Here is a 20,189-nt window from a genome sequence, read left to right on the forward strand (position 1 = left end):
CCATGCGACACAACAACATCTGAATGGTGCCACCTGACGTCAGCAGGGATACGCACGCTGAGGTTGAAATCCATTCCATCCTTTGTTGTGGTTATCTCATGAAAGTCTTGAAAATGATTATTAACGTAAGATTGGTAAACTCTGGAAGGATTAATTCATTAATTATAGGGTCTCCCCCTCATAGCAACAATCACAAAATCTGGCCTTTATTACAAATTCAATTAATGTATATTGACACAACCATCCATGCAAATGCAACAATTTTATTTATTTAATACAAGTCAACAATGCTAGCCCAAATCCATTTAATTCATTCACTCCCTCTGTTCCTTTTTCTTCAATTGGCTCCCCAATTTCTACACAATTTATAAATTCATATAAATTGATGTATTCTCGTGCAAAGAGTCGAGGTGGGACTTTTTAATTAAATAATGAACCTATTTTTAGCACAAGCATATGCTAGGTCAGCTGGTTGACGCCTTTGGAGACATGACTTGCAATCCTGCGAAGCACAAATATTTTTTGCTACTCCCTAGTCTGCAGGAAAAAGGGTGCAATGCAGGCCCTCCTGAAACTAATCATTTTCTGGTCAAATTACATATATAAATTATTTTAAAAAACCAATTCTCCTGGCCTAGATGATCGTCTATGAGTTTGATGTCGTTCACTGCCCCACTGGAACCATAAGGTTTATGGCGGGGTGTGAAACATTGCCGAATTGGCAGGTGCAACTCCATGTATTGCTGTATGCATTGCTCGGGCCCGGGCGACAAGTTTGGTCACATCTTTAGATAATACACTATGTTCTGCCCTATTCTGGACTAGCCTGATGGAGGCTACGGTTGGGCCTTCCTTTCTAAGAGGCGACTGCGCTTCTGTCGCTGGCGCAAGTGCAGGTGCTACATCTTCTTATGGCAGGCTTCTAGTTTTTTGGAGGTGTCGTTGGTATTCGGTACCGGTGGCATGCGTGTTGCGAGTGCGCGCTCGTCGAAAGCGTCATCTTCAGTGTTGGCTATGTTATCAACCATGTACATGGCAGTTGCCTCCCAAGGCTAGCAAGGTGTTGGTATCAATTCGGGGCAACTTCCATCGCTTTCCTCTTCCTCTGGCTCATGCTCCTTTAGGATGTCATGGAAAAAGTCGATGGTGGCAATGTAGTGGGAGGTTGGTGGACTGATGAAGATCGGCTCTGGCTCCTGCATTGTGCTAGGTTGCAGAGATCGAGCTCATCACGCCCATCGGCAATGTATCTAGATTCTCGAGGAAGAGAATCTGGACTACTGCGTAAGTGTCAATGGGATTAATCTGGCCACCGAGTTTGTGATTAAGTTCATCATAACGAAGGTGATGATCTGGCAAGGAACGAAGACACCACAATTGATGTTCGGATCCAATCTGCATGTCAGCTCTTAGTAGCACGATCCATGTCTGGTGCTATTGTCGATGTAAAATCCCATAGACCCATCGGTTGGGTGCCGTGACTAGCCAGAAAGCACAGAGGGGAAACATGATACATACCTAGGTTCAGACCTCTCTTTGGAGGAAAAGCACTACTCTTACTTGTGTTGTACTGGATTGAAGGATTGTACAAAGTATAATGATGATCTCTAGAATCTTAGGGTTTTTTAAGGGCTCTAGAATCTTAGGTGTATCAAAGGATTGATTGTAAGGTCCCCTAGCTGCTAGCTTGACCTTGACTTATTAAGGATAATAAGGCCTATGGTTACAATAATCCTAGTCAGCTAAGGTGGCTAGAGAGTCCTCCTGGATATCTGTCCTTCTTCCCTTGATCGTCAAGATGCTGGTTCCTTCCTTCTGGATGGCCCACATGCCCGATTGATGGACATGGTCATGCAATAGGCTAAAGGGGCCTTGGGCTAGCCTGATGGGCCGTTACACCATTAACATATAATCTCGAGAATTTTCTAGGGCTACCACGCTTCGGTGGCTCTACTAAGAACGAAATCAACTTGTGATGGATCAGACTCACCACCCATTTCAACGAGAATTATCACTACTGCAGGAATGCCTAGCAGTCGCATGTGGGAAAAGCCCAGGAGTGGCGGGCAAGGCTCTCAAGGGCACGCGCCACTGACCTTCCACCACTGCTAGGAGCATCTCCAACAGTCGCGCCAAAAGACGCGCGCGCGGTAAATTGGCTATATAGTGCGCGCGGGACGTTTTCGCGCGCTCCAGCGGTGGCGCGAAACTAGCGCGTGGGGGAAACGATTGCACGCGCGTGGGAAAAGGCGGCCGCTCGCGTGCTGCATTTGGCGCGCCGCGTTCGGCGCGCCTATAAATTGTAGCGCCTCCGCCACTCTCTCCATCATCATTTGCCGCTCTCTCCGTCTCTCCATCGCCCCCTACCACGCTCTGCCGCTGACACGCCACCACCGCGCCACGATGCCGCCTCGCCGTCGGGGAGGTACAGGCTACCGCGGCATCCGCGTGCGTCCGTCCGACACCTACTCTGCCGAGATTGGTCGGGCGGCGACTTGCGGCTCCGTTTCGGAATTTTCGACACCGCCTAAGAGGGCGCCCGCGCGTACGACGCTGCGGCGTGGCGCCTCCTGCGGTCCCGTCAGGACATCAACTTCGCCGACTTGGCGACGCGAGAGCGCGCTCATGAGTTGGTGCCTTTCCCGCGGCTTCTTACTGACGAGGATCATCGCAGTCACCGGAGGCGGGAGCATCGTCTCAGGCTAGCCGAGATGGACGAGCAAGCCATGGCGCTGTGGAGTCATCGCTTCCCAGAAGACACCAATGAGGAACAGTTCTTCGCCTAGAGGAGGGCGAGGAGGGAGGAGTGAGCCGACTATCGCGAGGACAAGCGAATGTGGAAGGCGGTTGCTAAATACAACCAAGCGCTAGGAGATGCGTCCTCCTGGAACTCCGGTGACGAGCGGTTCCTTGACGCCTACACTCCGATGTCGGAGGAGGACATCACTGAGATAGAGTCCAAGTCGGACGAGTAGTAGTAGGGGAACTATCTACGAAACCAAATATGTAGTAGGAGAACTATCTACGAAACCAAATATGTAGTACAAAAAACTGAAATATAGCGCGCCTGCTGGAGCGGCGTGGGCGCGCTTTAATTTGCGGCGGCCATTGGAGCCAGCGCACCGCTGCGCGCAAAAGCTGGCTAACCCGGCACTGTACCGCGACTTTTAGCGCGCGGCGCGTTGCGCAGCTGTTGGAGATGCTCTAATACGCCATCAGTGGCGGCCACCCGCCCGCCAGTGGTAGCCCAAGAGCAGTGGCTCGCGATTGTCCGGGCTCGCCATAGTTTTCCGCGTTGCCCACCATATGAATTTCGCGCATCAGTGGCAGTCCTTTTGTACCGCCCACCACAGTGTGTTTTGCTCGCCACTGCTATCGTCGCATGCCGAATTGATTGAACTGCAGCATATTGCACCTCAATCATATCACCATATTGCATTTGATACATAAATGTGGGTTTGAACCATGATCCACATACACGCATCACATTACAATGATGTCAGATTAATGAAAAGTAGTAGTTATAAGGAAAATATAACAAGTGCGTTACAATCATTAATAAGCATATATATGTCATCGCTCATCACATAATTAATGATTTGACAAGTTGTTTTGGAGTGCAATGAGTGTCAGGTGATATTTAATGCGTAGACTGTTAGTAGAAGCCGCACATACTACATGAATTAGTACTTGATGGAACGAATGGGGACCAACGGGCCGCTTGCTCTGGAATTGGAGATTTGGCCTCTCGGAGAGCCCACAACAACCTCAGCGGTTATGGGTATGGTGGTTGGACTCATACCGGCCAGATCCTCAGCCTCTCATCCAGGGTTGCCTCCGTAAGGATGGACGCCGCAAGGTCACTAAACCGCTTCTCTGCAATCTTCTCAATCGCTGGGAGAGAACACTGGGCCATTGGAATACTTCTAACCCAAGCTAACATCGCCTCCCTGAGGTGCTCTGCCCGATACTTCTCCCACGTCCATAGATAGAGCTTCTCCATGTCCGCCGCAGAGATCCCGTCCCACAAATCTTCTGGTGGTCCCATCTGTTATTTTTAGCAGACAATAAAATTCAAAAAATATATATATATGGAAAAGATAACAAGGTTAAGATATAAACATATGACATGCGTACATATAAACTAGAGATCACAAGGTAACAAGCAGTGTGTCATGACATAGTTTAATGGTTTTTGACGGTTTGCTGGACTAGAAAGGAGCATGTATATCGCCATGTCAATGTTTCATTCTCATCTCTCGTTCTTCTTGGCTCTCTGCCCTGCAGTAGAACATCTCCTCATCTCCTACTACATGGCGATTGATGATATTCATGAGCACCCTTTGAAAGCGCTCATGCTCTGTCCAAAAGTGAGCTCGCTTAAATTCCTTCTCATTCTCTTCGGACCATTTCTACAACATTGAATCACTCCTCAACAGTGGTCCTGCGCGCACATTGTCATCCATCAAGACCATGGCATAGTAGCCAGCCATGTGCATGGTTTTTCCTTTCGGTTGTTGCCGGCAATAGAAGCTAGTGTTAAATTTGTACTGCGAATGTGGCATGTTCTTACGGTCGGACTTACACTAGTAGATAAAGGGGCTTTAGTCCCGGTTCTGGAACCGGGACTAAAGGGTCGTTACTAAAGCCTCCCTCTTTAGTCCCGGTTCTTATACGAACCGGGACTAAAGGCCCTCCACATGGCCGCTGCCTGAAGGTCCACCTTTAGTCCCGGTTGGTAACACCAACCGGTACTAAAGGAAATTTTATGATTTTTTTGACACTTTTTTTTGAATTTTTTTTATTTTCAAATTTCTGAATTATTTTAACCTCTAATCTCTAATCACCCCTCATCACTGCTCAATTTAACCTCTAATCTCTAATCATCCCTCATCATTCCGAATCATCTAACTTCCCGGACGGTCACCCATCCTGTCACTACTCCAGCCTGAGCATGCTTAACTTCCAGGTTCTATTCTCCCTCGTTTCCAAGTCTGCACTTGTTCTTTTCCTGACAATAGTAAGATGTCAATCCTATTAACCCTCAGGAATTTAGCTTGAGCATTAAGTCACACATTTCACTGTTTGAGTTTGAAACTATTGTTCTAAAAAACAATAATTATTTAGTAACACTAATATTTCTTGAATAAGTAGTTTGACCATAGTTTGACCACAGTTTGACCATAGATTGACCAATGTTTGACCAGATTTGACCAAAATTCAAAAAACTAAAATAATTATTTAGTAACACTAATATTTCTTGAATAAGTAGTTTGACCATTGTTTGAACACAGTTTGACCAGATTGGACCAAAATTCAAAAAAACTGAAATAATTATTTAGTAACACTAATATTCTTGAATAATTATTTAGAAACACTAATACGTCTTGAATAAGTAGTTTGACCATAGTTTGACCAGATTTAACGAAAATACAAAAAAAACTAAAATTTGAGCATAACTTTTTTTCCTGCTGAACATTTTCGTGCTGAACATTTTGATATATTATACGTTTTTCCGACATCGTATGCACAAGTTATAGCCGTTTTACGTTTTCCCTGCATTTTTTGCAAAACATGCCCAAATTTAAGTTTTTAAATTTTCCTAACTAATAGATGTAGTAATATAACTACCTCTCGAAGGATTTTATTTTTTGAAGTTTTTATCATTTTCTTTTGATTTTTTCAAAACAAAATGGCGATCCACGGGGGGGGGGTAGAGTTTGAAAATGAGACCTTTAGTCCTGCTTTTAGACACAAACCGGGACTAAAGGGTATCGCACCCTTTAGTCCCGGTTCGTGTCTCAAACCGGGACTAAAGGTCTAATCTTTAGTCACGGTTTGAGACACAAACCGGGACTAAAGGACATCGCACCCTTTAGTCCCGGTTCGTGTCTTAAACCGGGACTAAAGGGCTCAGGTGAACCGGGACTAATGCCTTAGCCGCACGAACCGGGACCAATGCTCACATTAGTCCCGGTTCGTGACTGAACCGGGACTAATGTGAATATTGCCCTGTGACCAAAGCCCTGTTTTCTACTAGTGTTATGACACATCAAAAGAGCAGCATTCATAACTTTCTTCAGATCGGTCCATGGCTTCTTAGGGTCTCTCCTGGAATCGAAGAAATGAGCTCGGCCGTCTCGGGGAACAATTGAACAATGTAAAATTAATGAGATTGACATCAAAGTACTCATGTGTATATGTGCAAGCATAAAGAAATGAACTTGCGTTTCAAAGTAAGGCCAACAGAAATGAATCGACGTTTCGCCAAAACATTGGCACTCATGTTAATACCTGCAAATATAAGACAATGATACTACAATGGATCCTAGTTAAAAAATGAAAGAAAAATTCGACATGACCTCTGCTAAGAAGAGGACATAATGAGTACCAGAAATTCGGTGAAACGGAAATGAATCGACGTTTTGCTAAACATTGTCACTCATGTCAATACCTAAAAAATGTTCCTAATCTACTCATAGTTACCCTAAGCACAATAATAGTACGGCACACTACTCAAATTTAATCGATGCTAAATATTTATTTACCCTAAACACAACTTTGACCATACCATAGAGGTGGCTCGCTTGGCGTCCAAAGGCGGTGTGAGGTATCCGATGTTGGCGGAGGAGGGCACAATGGTCGGAGGGGTAGCCATCGCGGAGGAGCTTCGCGGTGGCGGCGAAAGCAAGATGCCTCCAGTGTTGGAGAAGGAGTCCATGCCTGTGGCCCCGAGGAAGGCCGCGACGCAGCGTCGACGAAGGGGGAGACAACAACGAGGGGTGTGGCGGCGGCGGCGAGGAGGAGAGGCGGCAACAAGGGGCGCAGCGGCGGCGAGGATGAGAGGCGGCAATGAGGGGCGCGACGCTGAGTCGGGCGAGATTTGGGGGGGAAAGCGCGGGGGGAGGGGGCGGGGGAAATGCCAAATTTTGGAACCGTTTTTCAGGTGGGGAAAAAGTAAACTGCAGCCAGTGTCGTGGGTCTACGTGTGACGGGCATAGCAGGGCGCCCGCTACACGTAAGTGGACAGCACTGGTGGGCGGCCAACTGGACCGGCCACTACTACAAGTGTATAATATGTACTTCCTTCGTGCCTGGTAAGAGTGCTTACCACAATTTAGCTGTGGCAAGCAACAGTCACACTCGCCACTGATGTACAAATAAGCAATGGCGGGCCTTTGTTACTGCTCACCACAATTAGGTTGCATTACGCGGCCAGCTCTGAAACGGTCTACCAGTGGCGGGCACACGTCTCGCCCGTTACAAATTTGTGTTCACCTATAAACCATTTTCTATAATGTATGGTTTTCTTAGGTGACGGTCGATGCATATGACAAGATGACCAAGCAATAAGATGCAACCCAGTAATGGGCATGTTTAGGATCTTGCCTCGGCAACTATTTTTCTCGTGTTCTAGAATGTCTGTATGATTGTTATGGTGGGTTTACCTAGACTTTCGTAGGTGTAGGATCTCTATATTAATATTCGGGTTTAAATATTGAATTTCGTGCAGAATTACTTGCCTCAAACACCCGGGAGAGGGGGGGGGGGGAATTCCCATTGTTTTTTCGTGAATACAAAATTCCAACCACGTGCCAAGCTTGAGACTTATAAAAACTAGATCTCCAAATTTATAAATATCATTTTAACCATGTTTGGAATTTAAACGTCATTATTCCAATTATATGTTGATCAAAAGATGATATTTAAATTCTTCTGGTCTTTTGGGCCAGGGCCTCGACCAAGGCATAATATTAACATAATTATTGGCAAGGTTTTTAATCTAAAAAACAAAGCAATTTTGGATGACATATGCGAAAATTCTTTAAAAAAATTACTACCTTTCAATGAATTGTAACATAATTTAAATTTATTTTCAAGTTTGTAAATCTGGCTCAAAAATCTGGTGTTACAAGTATTTCAGACCACATCAAAATTGTACGGATCTTCACGCAAGATCAAGCGAATATAGCATTGACTGAGACTTAGCAAAGCTGATTCGGGATAGCATGTGGTGCCAATATAAATATACGGATCATGATATTTCCATGTCTTCAAACTACCAGTAGGTGGTGGCATTCATTTGTTGCACGTATCCTTTGCTGATTAGAACTTGGCACCGCAGTTTGCTCCGTGATGGCTAATTAGTAAGTTAGTGAGAAAATCGCTGTCTAGAGAAAATTAGTGAATTCATCTAATGATGTGCTTCCGTCTGGCTGTCCGTCCGCCTCCATTATACGTACGGTGGCCGCCGGTGTACCTGCCACGGCAAAGATTCCGCAGAGTGCAAACAAGGAACAACTCATTAAACCATGGGAATTTTACCTGCTGCTCCGGAGGACAGCCCACCACATGCAGGCGTGGGGACACTCCGGCGCTATATATTTCCCCGGCGCCAGTCCATCAGCAGCAGCAGCTCAAGCTTCTCCTGATCAACTCGCCACCTAGCCATCGTCGTTTCTTGCATAGCCAAGCAAGAAACAAGCTTCTTGGCGAGAAGATGGCGTGTAGGGGTGCGACGATGGTGGCGCTGCTGCTCGCGGCGGTGGCGGCGACGTGCGCGCGGGCGCAGCTGCACGACAAGTTCTACAGCGAGTCGTGCCCCAGCGTGGAGGACGTCGTGAGGAAGGAGATGGTGAGGGCGCTGTCACTGGCGCCCAGCCTCGCCGGGCCGCTCCTCCGGATGCACTTCCACGACTGCTTCGTCAGGGTATGCTGCATTTGCATGCATCAGTATCTGCCCGTACCCCGTTGTGCGCTATGGCCTGACCACCGTGAATATGCAGGGGTGCGACGGCTCGGTTCTGCTAGACTCGGCCAACAAGACGGCGGAGAAGGACGCGCAGCCGAACCAGACGCTGCGAGGCTTCGGCTTTGTCGAGAGGGTGAAGGCCGCGGTGGAGAAGGCCTGCCCCGACACCGTCTCCTGCGCCGACATCCTCGCCCTCATTGCCAGGGACGCAGTATGGCTGGTGAGTAGAGTACTCCTACTATGCCATTTTTCAAATGACACGGTACGTGTGGAAGCCAAATTCTAATGCTGCTCGATCATGGTTTCTCCAGAGCAAGGGTCCATTCTGGACAGTTCCTCTGGGCCGGCGAGACGGCAGCGTGTCCATTTCCAACGAGACCGACGCTCTGCCACCCCCGACCTCCAACTTCACCGTGCTCACCCAGCTCTTCGCCGCCGTGAACCTCGACGCAAAGGACCTTGTCGTCTTGTCCGCCGGGCACACCATCGGGACGTCGCACTGCTTCTCCTTCTCTGACCGGCTCTACAACTTCACCGGCATGGAGAACCCCAGCGATATCGACCCCTCGCTGGAGCCGCAGTACATGATGCGGCTAAAGAGCAAGTGTGCCAGCCTCAACGACAACACCACCCTCGTGGAGATGGACCCCGGCAGCTTCAAGACCTTCGACACCGACTACTTCAAGCTGGTGAGCAAGCGGAGGGGCCTCTTCCACTCTGACGGCGCCCTCCTCACCGACCCCTTCACCCGCGCCTACGTCCAGCGCCATGCCACCGGCGCCTTCAAGGACGAGTTCTTCGCTGACTTCGCCGCCTCCATGATCAAGATGGGCAATGCCAATCCTCTCACCGGCAGCCAGGGCGAGATCAGGAAGAAGTGCAGCGTGGTTAACCATTAAACCACCGACGAAGTACAAGGCTGTTTTGATTCGTGAACATCCTTTTTTCTCTGTAAATTACTGTAAGATTGTTATAGCTCCTTCGTCTCCCAAATCTTTTTCTTTCATTAATCTATTGTTTCGTTACAACCATGTGATTTTCTTGTACACACGACAAACACTTTGAAATTGCCACATCTGACGTGTTGTGCGTTGTCATCTGAAGATTCATGTCACGCTTACTAGTTATGTCTAAGTTGTCTTGTTTTATTTTAGGTTGTTACATAAAAAAAAAATTGTTGTGATTTTTGTTTGGGTGTGTCTAGGACTCATCTAGATGTAACATAACTATGTCACATCTAAATATGACATCAGCCAACCTCACATTGAAAACAGCCCCACGCCATTATCCTTGTTTGTTTGTTTGTTTTTCTTTTTTTTTTCTATGCCAGCTCATCTGAAACTCGATGAGCGCTTCGCTTCCTCCATGTCTCCTCTTTTCTGCTGCTCAGCTTTATCAAATGGATGGACGGTGGGCGGCTTTGTCACATGCAAAGCTGTAGCTATGTTGCTAGTACGTACTGCTACGCCGATTGCTACTGCTACGTGTGATGCATTGCTAAGTGGCTCCTTGTGTATTTTGTAGTTGTTACAGATGGATAAATCAACCTAACGTACAACCCTTACTATTTCGTTGACGGTGATCGCGACGCCGAACAATCAAAACACTGTCAAAGCTAGCTACGCATCATCAACTTTGCCATTGTCTGCATGTATGCACATTTACATGGTCGCTCATTCTATCCAATAGCTTATCCACGCATCACTTGCCTCTACATTCATACATGCACAGTAGCACAAATCACTCAATACGAATTCATAAAAAGTTAGCAAATACAAAAAAAAAGTTTGTGAAATTAAAAAAAATGACCATGATTTACAAAAACAAAAAAATGAAAAAAAACATGATTTCGAAAAATATCATTATTTAAGAGAATGTTCATGACTGTAAAAAAAGAAAAACATGAATAATTTATTAAATGTGGAGATGCAGCTGATCGACAACCCTCCACCTCCCTTAATGGTTGCCTCGTTGTGGGCAATGTCGTTGTGTGGCGAGGGTAGACTTGCTACTGGGACAAAGATGGGTCGGGCCTAGTTGCATATTGAGGGTGGAATTGCAACAACGACAAAAAATGGTAGAGCCTCCGGGTGTGTATAGAGGATGGAGTTGTGATTGGAATAAAATTGGTCGCCCCCTAGCTGCGTATTGAGGGTGGATTTACAGGTGGGGCAAAAAAGGTAGTCCCCCAATTGCATGTCATGAGTGTAGTTGGACTTGAAACAAGGACAAATATCTGTTGGGCTCCAATTGTGTCGATGATGAACTTGTAACCGGGACAAGGAAAAAGGAGGGTCCATCAATTATATGTCGGGGGTGGGGTTATAACTGAGCCAAAAATGACTGCCTCCCAGTTACGTGTAAAGGGTGGACTTGCAACTGGGACAAAATGGATCCGAGCACCTAGTTCCATATCGAGGGAACTAAGACAAATTGGTTGATCCCTAGTTGCATATTAAGCATGGACATGCAACTGGGACAATAAAAACGGCGGATCCTCAATATCATGCTAGGGTTGTAGTTGGACTTGTAACTAGGACAAATATGGGTTGAGCCCTAGTTGTGTGTCGATGGTGGACTTGCAAGTGAGACAAGAAAAAGGACATGCCTCTAATTGCATGTCGGGGGTGGAGTTGCAACTAGGAAAAAATGGTCGCCCCTAGTTGCATGTCAATGGTGGACTTGCAAGTGAGACAAGAAAAGGGCATCTCCAATTGCATGTCGGGGATGGTGTTGCAACTGGGGGAAAATGGTCGGCCCCCTAGTTGCATGTCGAGGGTGAAGTTGCAACTTAAACTCGAGGGTGGGCTTGCAACTGGAAGAAATACGAGCCAGTTGCGAGTCAAGAACACACTTGCAACTGGGAAAATTATAAAACTATGAGCCCAATTACGAGTCAAGGATTGACTTCTAACTGGGATGAAACAAACTATGGGCCCGGTTGCGAGTCCAAGTGTGGACCTGCAACTAGGATGAAGACCAAAACATATATTCAGTTGCGAGTCAAAGGTGGGCTTGCGACTAGGATGAAGCAAACAAAATGGGCCTAGTTGCGAGTTGATGGTGGACATGCAACTAGGACAACTACACAAACTACGATACGAGTTGCGACTCGAGGGTGGACTTGCAACTGGGACAACTACAAACTACGAGCCCAATTGCGAGTCGAGGGTGAACTTGCAACTGTGAACACTATGAAACAATGAGCCGAGTTGCAAGTCAAGAGTTGACTTGCAAGTAGGATGAAACAAACTATGAACCAATTTGAGTGTCAAGGGTGGACCTGCATCTGGGATGGAAAACAAAACACAGGCCGAGTTGCGAGTCAAAGATGGGCTTGCAACTAGGATGCAACAAACTATGGGTCTAGTTGCGAGTCGAGGGTGGACTTGCAATTGGGACAACTATACAAAAGTACGGTATCAGTTGCGAGTCGAGGATGGACTTGCAACTGGGACATCTACACAAAAATACGATAAGAGTTGCGAGTTGAGGGTGGACTTGCAACAAGGACAATAAAAAAACTATGGACCCAATTGTGGGTCAAGGATGAACTTGCAACTGGGACAATTACGAAACTACGAGCCCGGTTATGAGTCAAGGGTGGACTTACAATTGGATGAAACAAACTACGGGCTCAGTTGCGAGGACAGACTGACAACTAGGACAACTACACAAAACTATGATACCATTTGCGAGTCGATGGTATTTTTGCAACAAGGACAATAACAAACTACGAGCCCAGTTGCAAGTCGAGCACGGACTTGCAACTGGGATGAAAAAGAAAATACTTGGGTAGTTGCGAGTCAAGGTGAAATTGCCTACGAGCCCTTTTACGAGTCGAAGGTGGACTCTACAAATTCTCCACTTGGCCAAAAAAAGCGCACAACAAAAATGAACAAAAGTAAAGGGTCATCCCCCCCCCCCAAACAATGACATATATGGGCTTGCATATAAAGAAATGCGAGAACGGACCAATACAAGACAAACATTACGGGGATGAGCGAGGAGAAAGAACGAGTTGTCACCGTTGCGAATGATCAAGCTTGTGGGAATGCTAAAGCAAACAAATGGACAGTTATATACCTAGATGAGGCCCCACTAAATCTCATCTAGAAGAGATTTAGCAAATCCGGAAGAAAAAATGTAGTTACGCTCTTCCCTAGCTACATAGTTGACCCAGAATAAAAAAAGAACAGAGAACAAAAAAGATATGTGGCCCTTCATAAAATAAACCCAATACACAAAACATAAAAACAGCCCACTAAAAAGGTCATATCGGACCTCATTGCTTCATAAGGAACGAACATAAAATACGACATAACGACAAGCACGACTCAAAAGCACATATATCTAATGGTGTATGAGTTAGATGAGACATTGTTAACTCTCCTCTAGATGCAAATTAACAAAACCAATCCAAAATGAGGCCCCTAGATCATGCCGTGAAAATGGCCCAACAAAAGATGCACACGCAAGCAGGCCGACAAGTAGATACCAGATGTACGACAACAGAGGACGAGCGTGACAAAATAACCCGTGATCAAAATTTGCACGACATGTAAAGCAAACAACAAATGACAGAGTAGAAAAAGTTCATGTAATTAAAACAAATAAAAAATAAAAGCAGAACATAAGAAGAAAAATGGAAAGGAAAAAAATAGAAAATATAAATAGAGAACAAAAAAATCATGATTTTAAAGTAGCTTATAAGTTAAAATGAATAATGAAATAGGAAAAAGAAAAGGCAAAAAGAAAAGGGAAAGAAAAAACAAAATATGTTTGGGAGATAAATAGGAGAGGTCACATGTACGCACCTATAGAATGCTTCATTGACCTTCAACTAGTTGTGGTGTGACTTCGTTAAAAAACAAAAATAATTAACATCCAGAGAAACAAATGGGAAATTGCCTCAACGCGGCCCATATAAGTAACCACAACGCATGCGGCCCAGAGAACAAACGTAACACATCCGTGCCTATAAAAACAGAGAAATACGAGAAAACAATTGGCACAAATCTTATAGCAATTAGGAAATTACAAAACTACAAGCCCAATTGTGAGTCAAATATCACCTTGCAAAAGGGATGAACAAACTACTGACCCAGTTGCGAGTGAAGGGTGAACCCGCGACTGGGATTAAAAACAAAACACAACCAGGACGAAACAACCTACATGCCATTTGCGAGTCAAGGGCGGACATGTAACTGGGACAACTACACAAAACTACAATACCATTTGTGAGTCGAGGGTGCATTTCCAACCGGGACAATAACAACTAAACCTAGTCGTGAGTCGAGGGTGGACTCGCAACTGGGATAACAACAAACTACGAGCCTAGTTGCGAGTTGAGGGTGGACTTGCAACTGGGACAACTACAAGCCTACTTGCGAGTCGAGGGTGGACTTGCAACTATGAAAACTATGAAACTACGAGCCAAGTTGTGACTCAAGGTGGACTTGCAATTGGGATGAAACAAACTATGACCCTAGTTATGAGTCAAGGGTGGAATTACAAATGGGATGAAAAGCGAACACATAGTCAGTTGCAAGTTGATGGTGGCCTTGCATCTGGGACAACTACGAGCCCAGTTACAAGTCGATGGTGGGCCTGCAACTGGGAGAACTATGATCCCCGTTGCAAGTCGATGGTGGACTTGTAACTAGGACAGTTACGAAATAGAAGCCCGATTCCGAGTCGAAGGTCGATTTGCAATGCAGACAAAAACTGCTGACCTAGTTGCCAGTCAAGCGTGGACGTGCAACTGGGATGAAAAACAAAACACGGGCCCGGTCGCGAGTCAAAGACGTGCTTGCAACTGGGATGAAACAAACAACTTGTCTAGTTGGTAGTCGAGGGTGGACTTGCAACTGGGATAACTATAGAAAACTATGATACGAGTTGCGAGTCGAGAGTGGACTTGCAACTAGGACAAAGTACAAACTACGAGCCCAGTTGCGAGTCAAGGGTGTACTTGCAACTAGGGCCAAAAAAAAGATCACGGCCCAATTGCATTTCATTGATGGACTTGCGAGTTGAGGGTGATCAAAGTGACAACAAATATAGAACCATGTCTCTTCTGGATCTAGCGATCAGAACCTAACAAAAAACCGATCGACAACTGGACATCGGGACGACGCAGGGTGCACGACACAAAAAAGAACGGGTCCAAAATTGTGCAAAAGATTACAAGAAATAAATCGAACAGGCCACAACTTAGATAAGGCATTGTTAAAATCTTCATGAGATTTAGCAAATTTGATTTGAAAACTGTTCAAATATTCTAAAAATATTCATGAATTTAAAAAACACAAGATTTAAAACTTTTCACAAAAAATTCATGAATTTTAATAAGTGTTTGCACACTTCAAAAAGTGCTCACATACTAAAAAATCATGAATTAGAAAATAAAAAGAAGAAATATGGAGAAAAGAAGATAAAAATGGGACAACAAAAATTGAGACGTGGAATGTATGGGCAGTAAACCTCTTTGAATTCTTATAACACAGCTAGAAAAAAGACAAACATAGAAAAACGAAAAAAGCGTTCCAAAGAAAACAAAAAACAGGCCAGCCCATGCAACGAGCAGCCGGACTAACAGAAAAGGTCAACGATCCAGCGACAGCGACAGCTACACCGACCGTGCGCGAGCGACGCAGGACCCGCGGGAGGGACGCAAATCAAAACTGCACGAAAATAACAATGAGATGTGACGATTAAGAATTTAGATGTGACATCCTTAAAAAACATGTAAATATGATTTAGCCATTCCGATTTTGTTTTATTATCTTAGAGCATCATAATGTTTCATATGTACTAGTAAAAAGATTAATAATATTAGACTATTTTAATTTAGTTGCTTTGGGGGCTGGTTGGATAGCAGCTATCAACCGCGGCCTTACCATTTTTTGAGTGTTGGCGTGCATTTAGTCTCTTCTCGTTACGAAGTGTATCTTTGTGTTCCATTGTGTATCAGTGAGAACCGAGTGCACAAGCACGAAGAATGATGGATCCAAGGTAGAAAAACATTTTTCACACATATTCCATGATTTTTATCTACATGTACGTGTTTATGCATACATGTGAAGATAATAAAAAGTCGTAAAAGTCACAGAAGAGTCATATAGTTGAAGTCAAACAGCACCTTGAAGCATTACTGAAGCGATAATCCTAGACATGCAGATTTGTGACCGGCTTTTACGGACTCCTTCTGACTAATCTCCCCCCCCCCCCCCCCCCCCCCCAATTTCAGCTGGGGTGGGGCCCAACTTCCCCCAATATCCAGTCCTATTTAATTAGTATGTAAACCCCAACCCCGTGAACTAATCCCGGTGGCTCTAGTACCGTGTCTCCTGGACCAACATTATATATCACCTTTCATTTTTTTTTTACAAGAAAAGCTTTCGATCTATTCATCAACTATCAAGGTAGTCTAAAAAACCACATAAGTAAATATTATATCTAGATCCGTTGACCATCTAGCAATGACTACAAGCACTGTAGCTAACCGAAGGCACGCCGCCGTCATTGCCCCTTACTCACCTGGGTCGGGCAAATATTTTTGCAGTAGACAGTCAGGAAGTCATTGTGCTAATCCCTACTGGACTAGTGCACTTGAACAGCAACCGCCACCGATGAAGAGATGTGTAGATTGGAAAAATCTAACCAATGGACAAATGACCACTGTCGAACAAAGACCTGATCCATGTGGATCCACCGAAGACTAACGTCGACCGAATCCCATGAGATTCGCCAGAGACAAACACCCTCCAACGATGGTAGAACCACTGCCGAAATGGGGCTAGAATGGGGGGTAGGTATGAGGAGGCAAGATCTTAGCTATGGAGTAGTTGTACACACGAGTTTACGAGTTCAGGCCCTTCGCGGAGGAAGTAACAGCCCTACGTCTCGGTGCCCCGAGGCGGTCGACTGGATTGTATGTGTGTGAGTTTACAAAAGATGCGAACCCTTGTCCCAGAGGAGGGGGGTGGCTTATGTAGAGTGCGCCAGGACCCCAGCTGCCCTCCGTTACACAGGGTTCAATGTACATTAAGAGTGGAACATTACTGGTAACGCTAGCAATTAAGTGATGTAAATGACAATTAAGTCTATGAGTAAACGCCCGGCCGTTGTTTGTGCAGAGTGGCTTTAGATTTTCTGTACGTCGAGTGGCTTCTGTGACGGTCGAGTGTAATTGATTCTTCCGGGTGGAATGTCTTTAGTCGAGTGGATGATGATACCCTTCGAATGCTTCTGGCTTTAGGGAGATGACCTTGGGGAGGGCATCTAGGTCAGACCTGTGACCCTACCCTAGGTACATAGCTTCATGATTAGCCCCCGAATGGTTCGGGGCTTGAGTGGGAAGGAGTTGAGGATTCTTCCGATTCAATTTCCATGCTTCGGGAGCGTCTTATTTGCGATCAACCGAACAATTATGATGATCCTAACTTCTTCTCAGTCGCCTTGATCCATTCTTGGTTTCTGCCGAGTGAACTTTTGCTGCAATGCTCTAAGTGTCGATATGGAAAAGATCCTCCGCCTGAGAGGTTGCCTTGCTGTGCGCGGATATCGTGGGATTTTGTATTTGGGGAAGCGCGCGAGATGGAGGAGTCCGCAGTAATCGGATGGGATGAGGCGAGGCCGCCTCGATCGCCACGCCACCTTTTTCGCCATGTACCTCGCCTGCGACTGTCGCGGGATTTGATTGGATCGTCTGGCCCCACAGGTCAGCCACTCGGAAGCGGCCCCATATAAGGTGCCAGATTGGATTTCGTGCACAGCGTTCCTCCATTTTCTTGCTTTCTCTTCTGCTTTCTCGGAAGCAGCCCCATATGAGGAGGAGCGTGCAAAGGAGGCGATAGCGAAGGCGAAGGGATAGCTGTCAGGACCCCGATTCCGAGTCACATCGATCTAGCCAGTAAAACCTCATATCACTTTGCGGCCTCACGCACGGTGTTCCCACGGGTGTCGCCTTACCATGGCCCGAGACCATTTGCGCCTTTTGGCTCACGTATATGATAGTCTCGCTAGCATCCATATGACAGAGAACCTGGGCCGACATGGCTAGTCGTGAACCCAAAGCGGCACTAACCTATGGGGACAGGCATACATGAATCACATCGAGCATGTCGGTCAGCAGCGTGTGAATCCGGGCTGTAGCACTAGGCTAACAGGACTCCGGGAACCCGGGCTGTAGCAGGCTAGGCAGGACTCCGGATGTCACCGCGTGACATTTCCCCGAAGGGACAGACACAGGAACGAAGTGAAGCACATGCCGGCCAGTCAAGTGTTTTGAGCAGTAGTGCTGGGCTAGCAGGACTCCGGTGAACCGGGCTATAGCGGACTACTATGGCTCATGGAAGCACTAGACTACGTTTCCCCATAAGAGAGGCTGCCAAGGATAAACAACTAGATTGTCGGATCCCACACATACCAAGCATTTCAATCATACACACAATATGCTCGATATGTGTAAATACAACATGGCATCACAACATAATTCTACAACTCAAGTATTCATTCATTAGGCTCCGAGGAGCGAGATATTACAAACATGGGTCTCATGACCCAACAATCATAGAATACAAATCAAGGCACAAGCGGAATCTTAACATGTCTGAGTACAGACATTTACAAATGAAAAAGGCTAAGAAGCCTGACTATCTACCAGATCCTGCCGAGAGCACAAGATCGTAGCTGAGGTATCAAGCTAAACGTCGAAGTCCACACGGAACTACTAGCGAGACTGAAGTCTCTCTGCAAAACATAAATTAAACAAACGTGAGTACAAAGGTACTCAGCAAGACTTACATCAGAACTAGCTACATATGCATCGGTATCAACAAGGGGGGGTGGAGTTTAACTGCAGCAAGCCAGCTTTGACTCAGTGGCTAACCTGAACTACGACTGCAAGCAACTCTTTTGAGGTGGCGCACACGAGTCCACATATTCACCATTCAATACACCACTATGGATCCGCTCCCGTCTCCCTACGTGAACGCCATCCATAGCACTCACACTTATCTTGCGAGTTTTAGAGTATCCACTTTCACTTGTCTATGAACTGTTATAGGCAACCCAGAAGTCCTTTACCGCGGACACGGCTATTCGAATAGATCATTTATAACCCTGCAGGGGTGTACTTCGTCACACATGTTTCCACCACTTAGCGTCTGCACACGACATGTGCTCGGCAGACTTCAAGCGAAAGCCGACGTGGGTGTAGACCACGACCTGACTAACCGCACAAGTCTCTAGTCCAGGTTTATCGCCTATTCGGGTTCCATCCGCAAGGAAATCCGGCCGGGGTGTCCTCAACGGCCCCAAACGATGTGTACAGGGTCCCGAGACGCCAAACGGGCGCCCGGCATACCCGGCCATAGTGTATCTACCGCATCATAGCCCACCCCTAGGGTCAGCGCTACGCACGGCCGCCAACACATAACCTACAAACACCAGAAACTAGTTGCAACTCCTGGACAGAGGACGAGAGGGGTCAATAAGTCGAGCGGGGTCATATTTCAGGGCCCAATGTGTGGTAGTAGTTGTTTCATGGATCACAAACACAGAACTCAGTTCCTGAGGACGGTTTCAGTGAGACAACACAACCATGTACACCTACATGGCCTCTCACCGCTACCTTTACCAAATCGTGTTCACACACTTAGCTCACACACCGTAGGACATGTTTACACACCTCCGATTCATCCCCGATGAACCAGACCTGACACGACTCTATGCAATAGCAGGCATGACAAACAAGCATGGATGAGTAGGCACATCAGGGCTCAAACAACTCCTACTCATGCTAGTGGGTTTCATCTATTTACTGTGGCAATGACAGGTCATGCAGAGGAAAAGGGGTTCAACTACCGCAACATATAACAGTTGAATCGTTGTTGTCCTAATGCAGTAAAAGAGAGCAGGAGCGAGAGAGTGGGATTGTATCGGAATGAGCAAGGGGGTTTTGCTTGCCTGGCACTTCTGAAGATAACATTGAGTCTTCATCAGTGTCAACGATCACAGCGTCGGAGCAGCGTCTACCGAGAGGGGACATTTACCGGCAAACAAGGAAGAACACAATCAATGCGATGCAACAATATGATGCATGATCATGACATGGCAATATGCCGTTGATTGAGCTAATGCAACTAGCAACAAGTTAAATGGAGTTGGTTTGAACACTAGGTTCAAATTCAAATTCAAACTATGAATTCAAATAGTGCATTATCATGTTTTGGACTAGAAAGTGAGGTTAAGTTGTTCAAACATGCATGAAAATGCCATATTCAGATTCCTTGGATTTTTCTGATCATTTTTCATATATAATTTATTTCATTTGGAGTTATGGTTGAATTTCTATGAATTTTAGAAGTTTATACTAATTTCTGGAATTTCCTGTAAAAGAATAAATCCAGAAAATAAGTTACTGCGTCAG

At 45.9% G+C, this 20,189-nt stretch overlaps 1 protein-coding gene across 1 annotated transcript; it reads left to right on the forward strand.

Annotated features, from left to right (window-relative positions):
* Positions 1 to 8,397: 8,397 nt before the first annotated feature.
* LOC125536994 (peroxidase 1-like) lies at positions 8,398 to 9,849 on the forward strand. The gene is made up of 3 exons (XM_048700281.1): positions 8,398 to 8,710; positions 8,787 to 8,972; positions 9,064 to 9,849. Exons 1-3 carry the CDS (start codon positions 8,501 to 8,503, stop codon positions 9,649 to 9,651), a joined length of 984 nt encoding a protein of 327 aa, XP_048556238.1. The 5' UTR covers positions 8,398 to 8,500; the 3' UTR covers positions 9,652 to 9,849.
* Positions 9,850 to 20,189: the final 10,340 nt, after the last annotated feature.

The sequence above is a fragment of the Triticum urartu genome, chromosome 1 (genome assembly GCF_003073215.2).
Source record: "Triticum urartu cultivar G1812 chromosome 1, Tu2.1, whole genome shotgun sequence".
NCBI classification, from domain to species: domain Eukaryota; kingdom Viridiplantae; phylum Streptophyta; class Magnoliopsida; order Poales; family Poaceae; genus Triticum; species Triticum urartu.

Bases quoted from the DNA above. Each gene is read 5' to 3' on its own strand.
- LOC125536994 (XM_048700281.1), top strand. From the start codon at position 8,501: ATGGCGTGTAGGGGTGCGACGATGGTGGCGCTGCTGCTCGCGGCGGTG. The intron at 8,711-8,786 runs GTATGCTGCATT...GTGAATATGCAG, and splicing joins TCCACGACTGCTTCGTCAGG to GGGTGCGACGGCTCGGTTCT. The intron at 8,973-9,063 runs GTGAGTAGAGTA...TGGTTTCTCCAG, and splicing joins CCAGGGACGCAGTATGGCTG to AGCAAGGGTCCATTCTGGAC.